General features: G+C 59.8%; 2 protein-coding genes across 3 annotated transcripts in view; one reads left to right on the forward strand and one right to left on the reverse strand.

The window, feature by feature from the left end:
- Positions 1–11717, reverse strand: part of LOC146542034 (sphingomyelin phosphodiesterase 5-like) — a 38325-nt gene extending 26608 nt beyond the window's left edge. The window contains exons 1-2 of one of the 2 annotated variants that reach the window (XM_085215040.1): positions 11640–11717; positions 2648–3205 (exon numbers count right to left, since the gene is read on the reverse strand). In XM_085215040.1, the coding sequence (XP_085071166.1) occupies positions 2648–3188 (541 nt within the window). In that variant the 5' untranslated portion in view covers positions 3189–3205; positions 11640–11717. Of the gene's footprint in view, positions 1–2647; positions 3206–9774; positions 9887–11639 lie in introns of those variants that run through there. The other variant, XM_085215039.1, reaches the window with a different exon arrangement.
- Positions 11718–11930: 213 nt separating this feature from the next.
- Positions 11931–13091, forward strand: LOC146542035 (uncharacterized; the record flags this gene model as incomplete). Its single annotated transcript, XM_085215046.1, has 1 exon — positions 11931–13091. A coding segment is annotated over one exon (945 nt), but the record flags the coding sequence as incomplete, so codon positions are not given.
- Positions 13092–18965: the final 5874 nt, after the last annotated feature.

Raw genomic sequence — 18965 nt, forward strand, 5'->3', positions numbered from 1 at the left:
ACTACACCTTTTGTGTCCTCCATGACTACACCTTTTAGATCCTCCATGACTATACCTTTCAGGACCTCCATGACTACACCTTTTGTGTCCTCCATGACTACACCTTTCAGGACCTCCATGACTACACCTTTTGTGTCCTCCATGACTACACCTTTTAGGACCTCCATGACTACACCTTTTAGGTCCTCCATGACTACACCTTTCAGGACCTCCATGACTACACCTTTTGTGTCCTCCATGACTACACCTTTTAGGACCTCCATGACTACACCTTTTAGGTCCTCCATGACTACACCTATTGGGTCCTCCATGACTGCACCTTTTAGGTCCTCCATGACTGCACCTTTTAGGTCCTCCATGACTACGTTTCTTGTGACCTCCGTGACTACAACCATTGGGAGCTCCCTGGTGACACCCATTGGGACCTCCATGACTACACCCTTTCGGTCCTCTGTAACTACTACACCTTTTAGGACCTCCATGGTGACACCCACTGTGTCCTCCATTACTACACTTTTTGGGTCCTCCATGACTACACCTTTTAGAATCTCCATGGCTACACCCATTGGAACCCCCATGGCTACACCCCTCAAGACCTCCATGGTGACACCTTTTAGGTCCTCCAGAGCTACACCCATTGGGTCCTCCATTGCTACACTTTCTGGGACCTCCATGGTTACACCTGTTGGGCTCTCCATGGCTGCACCCATTGGCTCCTTCACGACTACACCTTTTATGACCTCCATGGTGACACCTTTTAGGACCTCCATGGTGACACCTCTCGAGAGCTCCGTGACTACACCCATTTTGACTTCCATGACTACACCTTTTGTGTCCTCCATGACTGCACCTTTTAGGTCCTCCATGACTACACCTTTTGTGTCCTCCATGACTACACCTTTTGTGTCCTCCATGACTACACCTTTTGTGTCCTCCATGACTGCACCTTTTAGGTCCTCCATGACTACACCTTTTAGGTCCTCCATGACTACACCTTTTGTGTCCTCCATGACTACACCTTTCAGGACCTCCATGACTGCACCTTTTAGGTCCTCCATGACTACACCTTTTAGGTCCTCCATGACTACACCTTTTGTGTCCTCCATGACTACACCTTTTGTGTCCTCCATGACAACACCCATTGGGTCCTCCATGACTACACCTTTCAGGACCTCCATGACTACACCTTTTGTGTCCTCCATGACTACACCTTTTGTGCCCTCCATGACTACACCTTTTGTGTCCTCCATGACTACACCTTTTGGGTCCTCCATGACTACACCTATTGGGTCCTCCATGACTACACCTATTGGGTCCTCCATGACTACACCTTTTAGGTCCTCCATGACTACACCTTTCAGGACCTCCATGACTGCACCTTTTAGGTCCTCCATGACTACACCTTTTAGGTCCTCCATGACTACACCTTTTGTGTCCTCCATGACTACACCTTTTGTGTCCTCCATGACAACACCCATTGGGTCCTCCATGACTACACCTTTCAGGACCTCCATGACTACACCTTTTGTGCCCTCCATGACTACACCTTTTAGGTCCTCCATGACTACACCTTTTGTGTCCTCCATGACTACACCTTTTAGATCCTCCATGACTACACCTTTTGTGTCCTCCATGACTACACCTTTTGTGTCTTCCATGACTGCACCTTTTAGGTCCTCCATGACTACACCTTTTCGGTCCTCCATGACTACACCTTTTAGGTCCTCCATGACTACACCTTTTGTGCCCTCCATGACTACACCTATTAGGTCCTCCATGACTGCACCTTTTAGGTCCTCCATGACTACACCTTTTGTGTCCTCCATGACTACACCTTTCAGGACCTCCATGACTACACCTTTTAGGTCCTCCATGACTACACCTTTTGTGTCCGCCATGACTGCACCTTTTGTGTCCGCCATGACTGCACCTTTTGTGTCCTCCATGACAACACCCATTGGGTCCTCCATGACTACACCTTTCAGGACCTCCATGACAACACCCACTGACTCCTCCATGACAACACCTTTTGTGTCCTCCATGACTACACCTTTTAGGTCCTCCATGACTACACCTTTTAGGTCCTCCATGACTACACCTTTTGTGTCCTCCATGACTACACCTTTTGTGTCCTCCATGACTACACCTTTTGTGTCCTCCATGACTACACCTTTTAGGTCCTCCATGACTACACCTTTTAGGTCCTCCATGACTACACCTTTTGTGCCCTCCATGACTACACCTATTAGGTCCTCCATGACTGCACCTTTTAGGTCCTCCATGACTACACCTTTTGTGTCCTCCATGATACACCTTTCAGGACCTCCATGACTACACCTTTCAGGACCTCCATGACTACACCTTTTGTGTCCGCCATGACTGCACCTTTTGTGTCCGCCATGACTGCACCTTTTGTGTCCTCCACGACAACACCTTTCAGGACCTCCACGGCAACACCCACTGACTCCTCCATGACAACACCTTTTGTGTCCTCCATGACTACACCTTTTAGGTCCTCCATGACTACACCTTTTAGGTCCTCCATGACTACACCTTTTGTGTCCTCCAGGACCCCGTTTTCTCACCCCCCCACCCCCTCCCCACCTCTCCCATCCCCCCCGCCCCCTCCCCACCCCCACACACCCACCTCCATCCCCGCGCCGCTCCTTCCCGGCTCTCCACGTCCCCCCGTACCCCCATCCACCGCCGTCACCCACGAGGGGCTGCCGATCCGTGGCCCCGTCGGGTGCCAAACACCTCGCCAGGTATTTCGCCCTCGACGCCGTCTGCCCCAAATTGCTGAACTTGGCGACGCCGCTGGGCAGCAGGCAGACGTTGGCGGTGACGAAGGTGAAATCCCGGCGCCTCCGGCCGTCCCATGGCGCCGCGGCTTCGGCCGAAACCCGATAGCTGTAGACGAACTGCCTCCGAGTCGCCTGAACCGGCAACCAGAGCAGCAGCCCCAAAACCGCCGGAGGCAACGACAGAACCAGCAGCACCGCCAGCACCGAACCCAGCACCGCCCTCCTGCCCACGTCCGGGCAGCTGCGTCGGCGGCGCCCCTCGGTGGTGATGGGGCGCAGGTCCAGGAGTTGGTTGAGGGCGAAGGCGGCAGGGAAGAGAAGAGCCTGAGCCACGGCGTTCAGCGCTGCCAGAGCGCGGCTGGGGAACGGGGAGAGAGGCAGCATCGGGGCGGGGGGGGCATCTGGGGGGGGAGAAAGAGGGGTGGGGGGTTGGAATGGGGGTTATGGGGGGAGCTGGGGGGACAGAGTGGGGCTCTGGGGGGTCCAGGGGGGGCAGAGTGGGGTTCTGGGGGGGTCTGGAGTGTGGGTGGGGAACGGGGAGAGAAGCAGCATCGGGGCGGGGGGGCATCTGGGGGGGGGAGAAAGAGGGGTGGGGGGTTGGAATGGGGGGCTATGGGGGGGTCTGGGGGGTCAGAGTGGGGTTGTGGGGGGTCCAGGGGGGGCAGAGTGGGGTTCTGGGGGGGTCTGGAGTGTGGGTGGGGAACGGGGAGAGCAGCAGCATCGGGGCGGGGGGGGCATCTGGGGGGGAGAAAGGGGGGTGGGGGGTTGGAATGGGGGGTTATGGGGGGGTCGGAGAGGGGCTGTGGGGGGTTGGGGTGGGGTTTTGGGGGGTCCTGGAGTGTAGGTGGGAACTGGGGGGGTCGGAGAGGGATTGTGGGGGGTCAGAGTGGGGTTGTGGGGGGTCCAGGGGGGGCAGAGAGGGGCTGGGGGGGGTACTGGAGTGTGGGTGGGGAACGGGGAGAGAGGCAGCATCGGGGCGGGGGGGGCATCTGGGGGGGAGAAAGGGGGGTGGGGGGTTGGAATGGGGGGCTATGGGGGGGTTAGAGAGGGATTGGGGGGGGTCAGAGTGGGGTTCTGGGGGGTCCAGGGGGGGCAGAGTGGGGTTCTGGGGGGTCTGGAGTGTGGGTGGGGAACGGGAGAGAGGCAGCATCGGGGCGGGGGGGCATCTGGGGGGAGAAGAGGGGTGGGGGTGGAATGGGGGGCTATGGGGGGGTCGGAGAGGGATTGTGGGGTCAGAGTGGGTTGTGGGGGTCCAGGGGGGCAGAGAGGTTGTGGGGGTCTGGGGTGTGGGTGGGAACGGGTGAGAGCGTCAGCTTTGGGGGGGCATCTGGGGGGAGAAAGGGTGGGGTTGGAATGGGGGGCTATGGGGGAGCTGGGGGGACAGAGTGGGGCTCTGGGGGGTCCTGGAGTGTTGGTGGGGAACTGGGGGGGTCGGAGAGGGATTGTGGGGGGTCAGAGTGGGGTTGTGGGGGGTCCAGGGGGGGCAGAGAGGGGTTGTGGGGGGGTCCTGGAGTGTGGGTGGGGAACGGGGAGAGCGTCAGCTTTGGGGGGGGGCATCTGGGGGGAGAAAGGGGGATGGGGGTTGGAATGGGGGGCTATGGGGGGGTCGGAGAGGGGCTGTGGGGGGGTTGGGGTGGGGTTGTGGGGGTCCTGGAGTGTAGGTGGGAACTGGGGGGGTCGGAGAGGGATTGTGGGGGGTCAGAGTGGGGTTGTGGGGGGTCCAGGGGGGGCAGAGAGGGGCTGGGGGGGGGTACTGGAGTGTGGGTGGGGAACGGGGAGAGAGGCAGCATCGGGGCGGGGGGGGCATCTGGGGGGGAGAAAGGGGGGTGGGGGGTTGGAATGGGGGGCTATGGGGGGAGCTGGGGGGACAGAGTGGGGTTGTGGGGGGTCCTGGAGTGTTGGTGGGGAACTGGGGGGGTCGGAGAGGGATTGTGGGGGGTCAGAGTGGGGTTGTGGGGGGGTCCTGGAGTGTGGGTGGGGAATGAGGAGAGCGGCAGCATTGGGGAGGGGGGGCATCTGGGGGGGGAGAAAGAGGGGTGGGGGGTTGGAATGGGGGCTATGGGGGGGTTAGAGAGGGATTGGGGGGGGTCAGAGTGGGGTTCTGGGGGTTCCTGGAGGGTGGGTGGGGAACGGGAAGGGGGGTGGGGGGTTGGAATGGGGGGCTATGGGGAGGTCACAGAGTAGTTCTGGGGGGTCCAGGGGGGGCAGAGTGGGGTTGTGGGGGGGTCCTGGAGTGTGGGTGGGGAACGGGGAGAGCAGCAGCATCGGGGCGGGGGGGGCATCTGGGGGGGGGAGAAAGAGGGGTGGGGGGTTGGAATGGGGGGCTATGGGGGGAGCTGGGGGACAGAGTGGGGCTCTGGGGGGTCCAGGGGGGGCAGAGTGGGGTTCTGGGGGGGTCTGGAGTGTGGGTGGGGAACGGGGAGAGAAGCAGCATCGGGGCGGGGGGGGCATCTGGGGGGGGGAGAAAGAGGGGTGGGGGGTTGGAATGGGGGGTTATGGGGGGGTCGGAGAGGGATTGTGGGGGGTCAGAGTGGGGTTCTGGGGGTTCCTGGAGTGTGGGTGGGGAACGGGAAGGGGGGGGGGGTTTGGAATGGGGGGCTATGGGGAGGTCACAGAGTAGTTCTGGGGGGTCCAGGGGGGGCAGAGTGGGGTTGTGGGGGGGTCCTGGAGTGTGGGTGGGGAACGGGGAGAGCAGCAGCATCGGGGGGGGGGGGCATCTGGGGGGGAGAAAGGGGGGTGGGGGGTTGGAATGGGGGCTATGGGGGGGTTAGAGAGGGGTTCTGGGGGGTCCAAGGGGGGGCAGAGAGGGGCTGGGGGGGGGTCCTGGAGTGTGGGTGGGGAACGGGGAGAGCAGCAGCATCGGGGCGGGGGGGGCATCTGGGGGGGAGAAAGAGGGATGGGGGGTTGGAATGGGGGGCTATGGGGGGAGCTGGGGGGACAGAGTGGGGCTCTGGGGGGTCCTGGAGTGTTGGTGGGGAACTGGGGGGGTCGGAGAGGGATTGTGGGGGTCAGAGTGGGGTTGTGGGGGGGGTCCTGGAGTGTGGGTGGGGAATGAGGAGAGCGGCAGCATTGGGGAGGGGGGGCATCTGGGGGGGGAGAAAGAGGGGTGGGGGGTTGGAATGGGGGGCTATGGGGGGGTTAGAGAGGGATTGGGGGGGGTCAGAGTGGGGTTCTGGGGGGTCCAGGGGGGGCAGAGTGGGGTTCTGGGGGGGTCTGGAGTGTGGGTGGGGAACGGGGAGAGCGGCAGCATCGGGGCGGGGGGGGGGGGGGGGGAGAAAGGGGGGTGGGGGTTTGGAATGGGGGGTTATGGGGGGGTCGGAGAGGGATTGTGGGGGGTCAGAGTGGGGTTCTGGGGGGTCCAGGGGGGGCAGAGTGGGGTTCTGGGGGGGTCTGGAGTGTGGGTGGGGAACGGGGAGAGCGGCAGCATCGGGGCGGGGGGGGCATCTGGGGGGGAGAAAGGGGGGTGGGGGGTTGGAATGGGGGGTTATGGGGGGTTAGAGAGGGATTGGGGGGGGTCAGAGTGGGGTTCTGGGGCGTCCAGGGGGGCAGAGTGGGGTTCTGGGGGGGTCTGGAGTGTGGGTGGGGAACGGGGAGAGCGGCAGCATCGGGGCGGGGGGGGCATCTGGGGGGGGAGAAAGAGGGGTGGGGGGTTGGAATGGGGGGTTATGGGGGGGTCGGAGAGGGGCTGTGGGGGGGTTGGGGTGGGGTTGTGGGGCTCCTGGAGTGTAGGTGGGAACTGGGGGGGTCGGAGAGGGATTGTGGGGGGTCAGAGTGGGGTTGTGGGGGGTCCAGGGGGGGCAGAGAGGGGCTGGGGGGGGTATTGGAGTGTAGGTGGGGAACGGGGAGAGGGCAGCATCGGGGCGGGGGGGGCATCTGGGGGGAGGGGGGGTGGGGGGTTGGAATGGGGGGGCTATGGGGGGAGCTGGGGGGACAGAGTGGGGTCTGGGGGGTCTGGAGTGTGGTGGGTGGGGGGGGGGGGGTGGAGGGGGGGGGGGGGGGGGGGGGGGGGGGGGGGGGGGGGGGGGGGGGGGGGGGGGGGTGGGGGGGGGGGGGGGGGGGGGGGGGGGTGGGGGGGTGGGGGGGGGGGGGGTGGGGGGGGGGGGGGGGGTGGGGGGGGGGGGGGGGGGTGGGGGGGGGGGGGGGGGGGGGGGGGGGGGGGGGGGGGGGGGGGGGGGGGGGGGGGGGGGGGGGTGGGGGGGGGGGGGGGTGGGGTGGGGCGGGGGAGGGGGGGGGGGGGGGGGGGGGGGGGTGGGGGGGGGGGGGGGGGGGGTGGGGGGGGGGGGGGGGGGGGGGGGGGGGGGGGGGGGGGGGGGGGGGGGGGGGGTGGGGGGGGGGGGGGGGGGGGGGGGGGTGGGGGGGGGGGGGGGGTGGGGGGGGGGGGGGGGTGGTGGGGGGGGTCAGGTGGGGATATGGGGGGGGGTTGGGGGGGGTCGGGTGGGGGGGGGGGGTCAGGGTGGGGTATGGGGGGGTGGGGATGGGGGTGGGGTCGGGGGGGTCAGGGTGGGGATATGGGGGGTCAGGTGGGGTTGGGGGGAAGTTCAGGGGGTCAGGTGGTGGATTGGGGAGGGGGTAGGGTGGGGGGGTCAGAGTGGGCGGTAAGGGGGGTTATGGGGGGTCAGAGGGGGGTCGGGTGGGGTCAGGGGGTCAGGTGGGGTTGGGGGGGTCAGGGGGGTGGGTGGATATGGGGGGGTGGGGATTGGGCGGGTGGGGATTGGGGGTCAGGTGGGTTGTGGGGGGGTTGGGTTGGGGTCGGGGGGGTCAGGGTGGAGGGTGGGTATGGGGTCAGTCAGTGGGGTCAGATGGGGGTCATGGGGGGTCGGGGGGGTCAGGGGGTGGTGGGGGGGATATGGGGGGGGGTCGGGGAATTAGGGGTCGGGTGGGGGTCGGGGGGGTCAGGGGTGGGGGGGGGGTCGAGTGGGGCAGTGGTGGATGGGGGGGGTGGGGTCAGGTGGGGTATGGGGGGGGGGGATAGGGGTGGGTGGGGGTTAGGGGGTCAGGTGGGGTCAGGTGGTGGATCGGGGGGTCGGGGGGGTCAGGGTGGGGTATGGGGGGGGTTGGGGGGGGTCGGTGGTGGGGGGTCAGGGGAGGGTCAGTGGGTAGTGGTGGATCGGGGGTGGGGGGTCAGGGTGGGGGGGGTGGGGGTCAGAGGTTGGGGTCAGGGTGGTGGATATGGGGGGTCGGGGGGTCAGGGTGGGGATATGGGGGGGGTTGGGGGGGGGTCGGGTGGGGTGGTATGGGGGGGTCGGGAGGGGTCGGGGGGGTCAGGGGGGGATATGGGGTCGGTGGGGTCAGGGGGGATGGGGGGTTAGGGGGTCATGGGGGGGTCAGGGTAGGGGTCGGGGTTTGTCGGGTCAGAATGGGGGTCAGGTGGGGTAGGGGGTCGGGGGGGTCGGGGAGGGGTCAGGTGGGGGGGGGGGGGGGGGGTCAGGGTGGGGTATGGGGGGGGTGGGGTGGTCGGGGGGGTCAGGGGGGTTGGGGGGGGTTTGAGGGAAAGGGTCGGGTGGGGGTCGGCGGGGTCGGGTGGGGGGGGTCAGGGTGGGGTTTGGGGGTCAGGAATGGGGATGGGGATCGGGGGGGTCATGGGGGGTAGGGGGTATGGGGGGGTCGGATGGGGTTGGGGGTCAGGGGGGTCAGGGTAGGGGTTATGTGGGGTCAGAGTGGGGCAGGTGGTGGATCGGGGGTCGGGGGGGTCAGGGTGGGGTATGGGGGGGGTCGGGGGGATTAGGGGTGGGGGGTGGGGTTATGGGGGTCAGAGGGGGTACGGTGGTGGTCAGGGGTCGAGGGGTTATGGTGGGGTCATGGTGGGGGGGTCGGGGGGGGTCGGGGGGGTCAGGGGGGGATATGGGGGGTCAGGGGAGGGGTTATGTGGGTCAGGTGGTGGATCGGGGGGGTTGGGGTTCAGGGGGGTGGGGGGGTCAGAGGGGTCAGGGGTGGATCGGGGTTCAGGGGGGTCAGGGTGGGGTTCTGGGGGGGTCAGGTTGGGGTCAGGGGGTCGGAGTTGAGGTAATGATGGGGGTCATGGGGGGGGTCCTGGAAATAAGGGGTCAGGTGGGGGTCGGGAGGTTAAGGGGGGGGGGCTATGGGGGGTAATGGGGGGTCAGGGTTTGGGATTGGGGGGTCAGAGGTCAAGCAGGGGTCAGGGTTTGCAGTTCAGGATGGGGTCATGGTGGGGTCAACGAGGGGCTCCATGGGGGGGGTCAGGAAAGGGTTGGGGGGGTCACGGGGGGGGGGTCAGGGTGAGGGGTCACAGGGGGACAAAGGTCAAAATGGGGTCGGGGTGGGGTTAGGATGGGGTCGGGGGGGTCAAAGGTCACAATGGGGTCGGGGTGGGGTTACGATCGGGGCGGGGGGGTCAAAGGTCAAAATGGGGTCAGGGTGGGGCTTTAGGGTTCAAATGAGGTCGGGATGGGGTCAAGGGGGGGTTCTATGGGGGGTCAGGAAGGGGTTGGGGGGGGTCAGGATGAGGGGTCATGGGGGTCAAAGGTCAAAAAGGGGTCAGGGGGTGGGGGTGGGGTTCAAACGAAGTCCGGAAGATGGAGCTCCATGGGGGGGGGGCACAGGAGGGGGCCCACAGAGGAGGGGGGGGGGGGTGAAGGTGAAGGTGAAGGGACCCGGTGGGGTCACAGAGAGGTCAGGCTGAGGTCACGGTGGGGTCAGAGGTCACAGCCTGGCCCCCATTTCCCTCCCCTCCCTCCCCCCATTTCCCCCCATGGCGGCGGTCCCAGCACAGCGCAGTTCAGCCCAACCCCCCTCCTCTCCCCCCCCCCCCCCAGCGTCCGGTTGCATTTTGTGCAAAACCGAAACTTTCAACCCCAAACTCCCCACCCCTCAAAACCACGACCCCCCCAGCCCCTCCCGACCGCCCCCCCCCCCCCCGCCGGTATCATTGCACAGAACAAAAAGGGGGGGACAAAAAGACCCCCCCAAAAAAACTCCCCCCTCCCCCCCCCCCCCCCAAACCTGCACCCACCGCCAGCGTGGGAAACTTCACTGCCTGGCCACGCCCCACTTCCCCTTTGGCCACGCCCACACCTCCGGCCAAGCGCACGCTTCCTCCTAGGCCACGCCCACACCTCCCATTGGCCACGCCTCCAGTTCCACCTTGACCACGCCCCCGTCTCCCATTGGCCACGCCCCCTCCCGGTTGCACCTTGGCCACGCCCCCAGGCCCGGCCCAATGCGGAAGTGGCACACGGGGACGATCCCCGCCCCATAGATCCGGACCCATAGATTCCTGCCCTGCCCCATAGATTCTTGCCCCATAGATTCCAGCCCTGTCCCATAGATTCCTGCCCCATAGATCCGGACCCATAGATTCCAGCTCTGCCTCGTAGACCCCGACCCATAGATCCCGACCCATAGATCCCTGCCCTGCCCCATAGATTCTTGCCCCATAGATTCCAGCCCTGTCCCATAGATTCCTGCCCCATAGATCCGGACCCATAGATTCCAGCTCTGCCTCGTAGACCCCGACCCATAGATCCCGACCCATAGATTCCTGCCCTGCCCCATAAATCCCAACCCACTGATCTTTTCCCTGCCCCATAGAGCCTGTCCCATAGGTCCCATCCCAGCCCCATAGATTCTGCCCCATAGATCCCATTCCTGCCCCATAGATCCCATCTCTGTCCCATAAATCCCGACCCATAGATCCTGACCCATAGATTCCAGTCCTGCCCCATAGATTCTGCCCCACAGATCCCGCCCTACACCGCCTGTCCCGCCCTACCCCTTCTATCCCTCCAGTCCCCGCCCCACAGATCCCTTCCCATCCCACACATCCCGCCCCACACATTTCCTGTCCCTGCCCCACACATCCCGTCCCGTCCCTCCCCATATCCTGCCCTACAGCTTGCCCCATATCCTGCCCCATTACTTGCCCACATCCTGCCCCACAGCTTGCCCCACATCCTGCCCCACAGCTTGCCCCACCTCACACGCTTCCCCCCATACCCTGCCCCCAATACCCCCCATCCAGCCCCATACCCTGCCCCCTATCCTGCCCTCTGCCCCATATCCATCCCCACATCCCATCCCCCATATCCAGCCCTGCCCCATATCCAGCCCCAAACCCCTCCCCTATATCCAGCCCCCATCCAGCCCCATATCCAGCCCCACACCCAGCCCCATATCCAGCCCCATCCCTGTCCCATATCAGCCCCCATCCAGCCCCATATCCAGCCCCACACCCAGCCCCACACCCAGCTCCATACTCATCCCACTCCCGGCCCCACATCCATCCCCACCCCAGCCCCACATCCATCCCCACACCTGCCCCATACTCATCCCCATCCCGGCCCCACATCCATCCCCACATCCAGCCCCACACCTGCCCCACTCCCAGCCCACATCTATCCCCACATCCAGCCCCACATCCAGCCCCATATCCAGCCCCACACCCAGCCCACATCCATCCCACACCCAGCCCACATCCAGCCCCACATCAGCCCACATCCAGCCCCACAACCAGCCCCACAACCAGCCCCACATCCAGCCCCACATCCAGCCCCACATCCAGCCCCACATCCAGCCCCACATGCAGCCCACAACCAGCCCTGCATCTGCCCCACACCCAGCCCACATCTATCCCCACACCAGCCCCACATCCAGCCCACATCCAGCCCCACACCCAGCCCCACATCTGCCCCACATCCAGCCCCACATCTATCCCCACACCTGCCCCACATCCAGCCCCACACCCAGCCCCACACCTGCCCCACACCCAGCCCCACATCTGCCCCCATCCAGCCCCACATCATCCCCACACCTGCCCCACACCAGCCCCATCACCTGCCCCACACCCCTGCCCCCCTTCCCCGGCCCATTCCCCCTCACCTGCACTCCCCTCAGCCCCACGTCCCGCTCCCGGCGTTGCCCAAAGCTCCCGGCGGCGCTGCGCCCCAAAACCGCCGGCATTCCTGCGCTGCTGCGTGGCTGCGGATCCGGGGGTGGGGCGGGGAGAGGAGCGGCCACTGCGCGGCCGCATGGCTGACCCTATTAATGACCCTATTAATGACCCTATTGATGACCCTATTGATGACCCTATTGATGACCCCATAATAACCCTATTAATGACCCTATTAATGACCCTATTGATGACCCTATTGATGACCCTATTGATGACCCCATAATAACCCTATTAATGACCCTATTAATGACCCTATTGATGACCCCATTAATGACCCTAGTGCTGACCCTATTGATGACCCCATTAATGACCCTATTAATAACCCTATTAATGACCCTAGTGCTGACCCCATTAATGACCCTAGTGCTGACCCTATTAATGACCCTATTAATGACCCTATTGCTGACCCCATTAATAACCCTATTAATGACCCTATTAATGACCCTAGTGCTGACCCCATTAATGACCCTATTAATGACCCTAGTGCTGACCCCATTAATAACCCCATTAATGACCCTATTAATGACCCCAGTGCTGACCCCATTAATGACCCTATTAATGACCCTAGTGCTGACCCCATTAATAACCCTATTAATGACCCTATTGCTGACCCCATTAATAACCCTATTAATGACCCCATTAATGACCCTATTGCTGACCCCATTAATGACCCTAGTGCTGACCCTATTAATGACCCTATTAATGACCCTATTAATGACCCTAGTGCTGACCCCATTAATAACCCTATTAATGACCCTATTAATGACCCTAGTGCTGATCCCATTAATGACCCTATTAATGACCCTATTGCTGACCCTATTAATGACCCCATTAATGACCCTATTAATGACCCTAGTGCTGACCCCATTAATAACCCTATTAATGACCCTAGTGCTGACCCCATTAATAACCCCATTAATGACCCTATTAATGACCCTAGTGCTGACCCCATTAATGACCCCATTTATGACCCCATTGCTGACCCATTGCTGACCCCATTGCCAACCCCATTGCTACCCATTGCCGACCCATTGCCGACCCCATTGCCGACCCCATTGCTACCCATTGCTGACCCATTGCTGACCCCATTGCCGACCCCATTGCCGACCCCATTGCTGACCCTATTGCTCACCCCATTGCTCACCCCATTACTGACACCATAAGGGACTCCATTGCCGACCCCGTAAGTAATCCCACAAGGGACCCCATTGCTCACCCATTGCTCACCCCATTACTGACCCTATTGCTGGCCCCATTAATGACCCCATTGCTCACCTCATTAATGACCCCATTAATGACCCCAGTGCTCACCCCATTAATGACCTCGTTAATGACCCCATAAGGGACCCCATTGCTGACCCCATTACTGACCCCATTACTCACCCCATTGCTGATCCCATTGTCGACCCCATTGCTACCCATTGCCCACCCCATTGCCGACCCCATTGCTGACCCTATTGCTCACCCCATTGCTCACCCCATTACTGACACCATAAGGGACTCCATTGCCGACCCCATAAGTAATCCCAAAAGGGACCCCATTGCTCACCCCATTGCTCACCCCATTACTGACCCTATTGCTGGCCCCATTAAGGACCCCAGTGCTCACCTCATTAATGACCCCATTACTGACCCCATTACTCACCCCATTGCTGATCCCATTGCCGACCCCATTACGGACCCCATTACCGACCCCATTGCTGACCCCATTGCTGACCCCATTACTGACTCCATTGCTCACCCCTTAAGGGACCCCAATAAGTGACCCCATAAGGAACCCCATAAGTGACCCCACAGGTGGCCCCATGAATGACCCCATAGGTGGCCCCATAACAGCCCCATAGTGATCCCATAAGATCGATTGCGACCCCATAACTTCCCCAATGTGACCCCATGGAGCTCCATAGTGACCCCATAACTGCCCCATAGTGACCCAATAACATCCATTGTGACCCCATAACTGCCACAGAGTGACCCCATAACTGCCCTATAGTGACCCCATAAGATACATTGTGATCCCATAAGTGCCACAGAGTGAACCCATAACTGCCCTATAGTGACCCCATAACATCCATTGTGACCCCATAACTGCCACAGAGTGAACCCATAACTGCCCTATAGTGACACCATAACATCCATTGTGACCCCATGAAAGCCCTGTAGTGACCCCATAACAGCCCCATAGTGACCCCGTAACAGCCCCATAGTGATCCCATACAGCTGCACAGTGACCCCATAACAGTTCCACTGTGACCCCATAGAGCTGCACAGTGACCCCATAACAGTTCCACTGTGACCCCATAGAGCTGCACAGTGACCCCATAACAGCCCCACTGTGACCCCATAGACCTGCACAGTGACCCCATAACAGTTCCACTGTGACCCCATAGAGCTCCATACAGACCCCATAACAGCCCCACTGTGACCCCATAGAGATCCATACAGACCCCATAACAGCCCCACTGTGACCCCATAGAGATCCATAGAGACCCCATAACAGCCCCACTGTGACCCCATAGAGCTCCATACAGACCCCATAACAGCCCCACTGTGACCCCATAGAGCTCCATACAGACCCCATAACAGCCCCACTGTGACCCCATAGAGCTCCATACAGACCCCATAACAGCCCCACTGTGACCCCATAGAGCTGCACAGTGACCCCATAACAGCCCCACTGTGACCCCATAGAGCTGCACAGTGAGCCCATAACAGTTCCAAAGGGACCCCATAGAGCTGCACAGTGACCCCATAACAGTTCTTTTCTGACCCCATAGAGCTGCACAGTGACCCCATAACAGTTCTTTTCTGACCCCATAGAGCTGCACAGTGACCCCATAACAGTTCTTTTCTGACCCCATAGAGCTCCATAGAGACCCCATAACAGTCCCACTGTGACCCCATAGAGCTGCACAGTGACCCATAACAGCCCCATAGTGACCCCATAGAGATCCATACAGACCCCATAACAGCCCCACTGTGACCCCATAGAGCTCCATACAGACCCCATAACAGCCCCACTGTGACCCATAGAGCTCCATACAGACCCCATAACAGCCCATAGTGACCCCATCCAGCCCCATAGCGACCCCATCCAGCCCCATAGTGACCCATCCAGCCCCATAGTGACCCATAACAGCCCCATAGCGACCCCATCCGGCCCCATAGCGACCCCATAACAGCCCCATAGTGACCCCATCCAGCCCCATAGCGACCCCATCCAGCCCCATAGTGACCCCATCCAGCCCCATAGCGACCACATAACAGCCCCATAGTGACCCCATCCAGCCCCATAGCGACCCATAACAGCCCCATAGTGACCCCATAACAGCCCCATAGCGACCCCATCCAGCCCCATAGTGACCCCATCCAGCCCCATAGCGACCCCATCCAGCCCATAGTGACCCCATCCAGCCCCATAGCGACCACATAACAGCCCCATAGTGACCCCATCCAGCCCCATAGCGACCCCATAACAGCCCCATAGTGACCCCATCCAGCCCCATAGTGACCCCATAACAGCCCATAGCGACCCCATCCGGCCCATAGCGACCCCATCCAGCCCCATAGCGACCCATAACAACCCCATAGTGACCCCATCCAGCCCATAGTGACCCCATAACAGCCCCATAGTGACCCATAACAACCCATAGTGACCCCATCCAGCCCATAGCGACCCATAACAGCCCCATAGCGACCCCATAACAGCCCCATAGTGACCCATCCAGCCCCATAGGGACCACATAACAGCCCCACTGTGACCCCATAACAGCCCATAGCGACCCCATCCAGCCCATAGCGACCCACCCAGCCCCATAGTGACCCCATCCAGCCCATAGTGACCCCATCCAGCCCATAGCGACCCCATAACAGCCCCATAGTGACCCCATCCAGCCCATAGTGACCCATAACAGCCCCATAGCGACCCATCCGGCCCCATAGCGACCCATAACAGCCCCATAGTGACCCCATCCAGCCCCATAGCGACCCATCCAGCCCATAGTGACCCCATCCAGCCCATAGCGACCCATCCAGCCCCATAGTGACCCATAACAGCCCCATAGCGACCACATAACAGCCCCATAGTGACCCCATCCAGCCCCATAGCGACCACATAACAGCCCATAGTGACCCCATCCAGCCCATAGCGACCCCATCCAGCCCCATAGTGACCCCATCCAGCCCATAGCGACCACATAACAGCCCATTAGTGACCCCATCGCAGCCCATAGTGACCCATAACAGCCCATAGCGACCCCATCCAGCCCATAGCGACCCATAACAGCCCCATAGTGACCCCATCCAGCCCCATAGCGACCCCATCCAGCACCATAGTGACCCCATCCAGCCCCATAGCGACCCCATCCAGCCCATAGTGACCCATCCAGCCCCATAGCGACCACATAACAGCCCCATAGTGACCCCATCAGCCCATAGCGACCACATAAACGCCCATAGTGACCAAGCCGCCCATTGGACCCCATCCAGCCCCATCGTGACCGCATCCAGCCCATAGGACCCCATCCAGCCCATAGGACCCATAACAGTTCCTTGTGACCCCATAGAGATCCATAGAGACCCATAACAGTTCCTTTGTGACCCCATAGAGATCCATAGAGACCCATAACAGTTCCTTTGTGACCCCATAGAGATCCATAGAGACCCCATAACAGTTCCATTGTGACCCCATAGAGGATCCATAGAGACCCCATAACAGTTCCATGTGACCCCATAGAGATCATAGAGACCCATAACAGTTCCTTTGTGACCCCATAGAGATCCATAGAGACCCCATAACAGTTCCTTTGTGACCCATAGAGATCGATGGAGACCCCATAACAGTTCTGGTGACCCCATAGAGTCCATAGAGACCCATAACAGTTCCATTGTGACCCCATAGAGATCCTAGAGACCCATACAGTCTTGTGACCCCATAGAGATCGATGGAGACCATACAGTTCCTTGGTGACCCCATAGAGATCCATAGAGACCCCATAACAGTTCCTTTGTGACCCCATAGAGATCCATAGAGACCCCATAACAGTTCCTTTGTGACCCTATAGAGATCCATAGAGACCCATAACAGTCATGTGACCCATAGAGATCCATAGACCCATAACAGTTCCTTGTGACCCATAGAGATGATGGGACCCGAACGTTCCTTTGTGACCCATAGAGATCCATAGAGCCATACAGTTCCTTGTGACCCTAGAGATCCATAGAGACCCATAACAGTTCCTTTGTGACCTATAGAGATCCATAGAGACCCCATAACAGTTCATGTGACCATGAGTCTATGACCATACAGTTCTTGTGACCCATAGAGATCCATAGAGACCCATAACAGTTCCATGTGACCCCATAGAGATCCATAGAGACCCATAACAGTTCCTTGTGACCCATAGAGCTCCATAGAGACCCATAACAGTTCCTTTGTGACCCATAGAGATCCATAGAGACCCATAACAGTTCCATGTGACCATAGAGATCCATAGAGACCCATAACAGTTCATGGTGACCCATAGAGATCCATAGAGACCCATAACGTTCCTGTGACCCCATAGAGATCCATAGAGACCCCATAACAGTTCCTTTGTGACCCCATAGAGATCCTAGAGACCCATAACAGTTCCTTTGTGACCCATAGGATCCATAGAGACCCATAACAGTTCCATGTGACCCATAGAGATCACAGGACCCATAACAGTTCCATGTGACCCCATAGAGATCCATAGAGACCCATAACAGTCCTTTGTGACCCATAGAGATCGATAGAGACCCCATAACAGTTCCTTTGTGACCCCATAGAGATCATAGGGACCCCATACAGTTCCTTGTGACCTAGGATCCATAGAGACCCATAACAGTTCTTTGTGACCCCATAGAGACATAGAGACCCATAACAGTTCCTTTGTGACCCATAGAGATCCATAGAGACCCATAACAGTTCCTTGGTGACCCATAGAGATCCATAGAGACCCATAGCAGTTCCTTGTGACCCATAGGACCCATAAGTTCAGTGACCCATAGGATCATAGACCATACAGTTCTTTGTGACCCATAGAGATCCTAGAGCCCCATAACAGTTCCTGTGACCTAGAGATCCATAGAGACCCATAACAGTTCCATGTGACCCCATAGAGATCCATAGAGACCCATACAGTTCCTGGTGACCCATAGAGATCCATAGAGACCCATAACAGTTCCATGTGACCATGAGATCCATAGAGACCCCTACAGTCCAGTGACCATGAGATCCATAGAGACCCCATAACAGTTCCATGTGACCCCATAGAGATCCATAGAGACCCATAAAGTTCCATGGTGACAGCCCATAGAGACCATGGGAGACCCATAACAGTTCCATGTGACCCATAGAGATCCATAGAGACCCCATAACAGTTCATGTGACCCATAGAGATCCATAGAGACCCATAACAGTTCATGTGACCCATAGAGATCCATAGGGACCCCATAACAGCCCCATAGAGCCCATATGGTTATGGGACGGTTGGGCTGAAAGGTCCTGGAAGATGAATAAATGGGTTGTGGTGAAGGGTCCTGGAAGGTCAGCCTTTAATTGGTTTAAATGGACGGGTCCTGGAAGGTCGACACTGAATGGATTTTATTGGAGGGGGCCTGGAAGGTCATCACAGAGTTGGTTGGGCTTGAAGGGTCCTGGAAGATGAATAAATGAGTTGGGCTGATGGGTCATAATTGAGTGGGTTTTATTGGAAGGGTCCTGGAAGGTCAGTAAATGAGTTGGGCTGATGGGTCCTGGAAGGTCAGTAAATGAGTTGGGCTGATGGGTCCTGGAAGGTCATCATTGAGTGGGTTGGGTTGGAAGGGTCCTGGAAGATGAATAAATGGGTTGGGTTTGAAGGGTCCTGGAAGGTCATCATTGAATGGATTTAATTGGAAGGGTCCTGGAAGGTCATCACAGAGTGGGTTGGGTTGGAAGGGTCCTGGAAGATGAATAAATGGGTTGTGGTGAAGTGTCCTGGAAGGTCATCATTGAATTGATTTAATTGGAAGGGTCCTGGAAGGTCATCGTTGAATGGGTTTAATTGGAAGGGTCCTGGAAGGTCAGTAAATGAGTTGGGCTGATGGGTCCTGGAAGGTCATCGTTGAATGGGTTTAATTGGAAGGGTCCTGGAAGGTCATCGTTGAATGGGTTTAATTGGAAGGGTCCTGGAAGGTCAGTAAATGAGTTGGGCTGATGGGTCCTGGAAGGTCATCATTGAATTGATTTA

This window comes from Meleagris gallopavo, unplaced genomic scaffold (genome assembly GCF_905368555.1).
Source record: "Meleagris gallopavo unplaced genomic scaffold, MGAL_WU_HG_1.1 scaffold_1, whole genome shotgun sequence".
Classification (NCBI taxonomy): domain Eukaryota; kingdom Metazoa; phylum Chordata; class Aves; order Galliformes; family Phasianidae; genus Meleagris; species Meleagris gallopavo.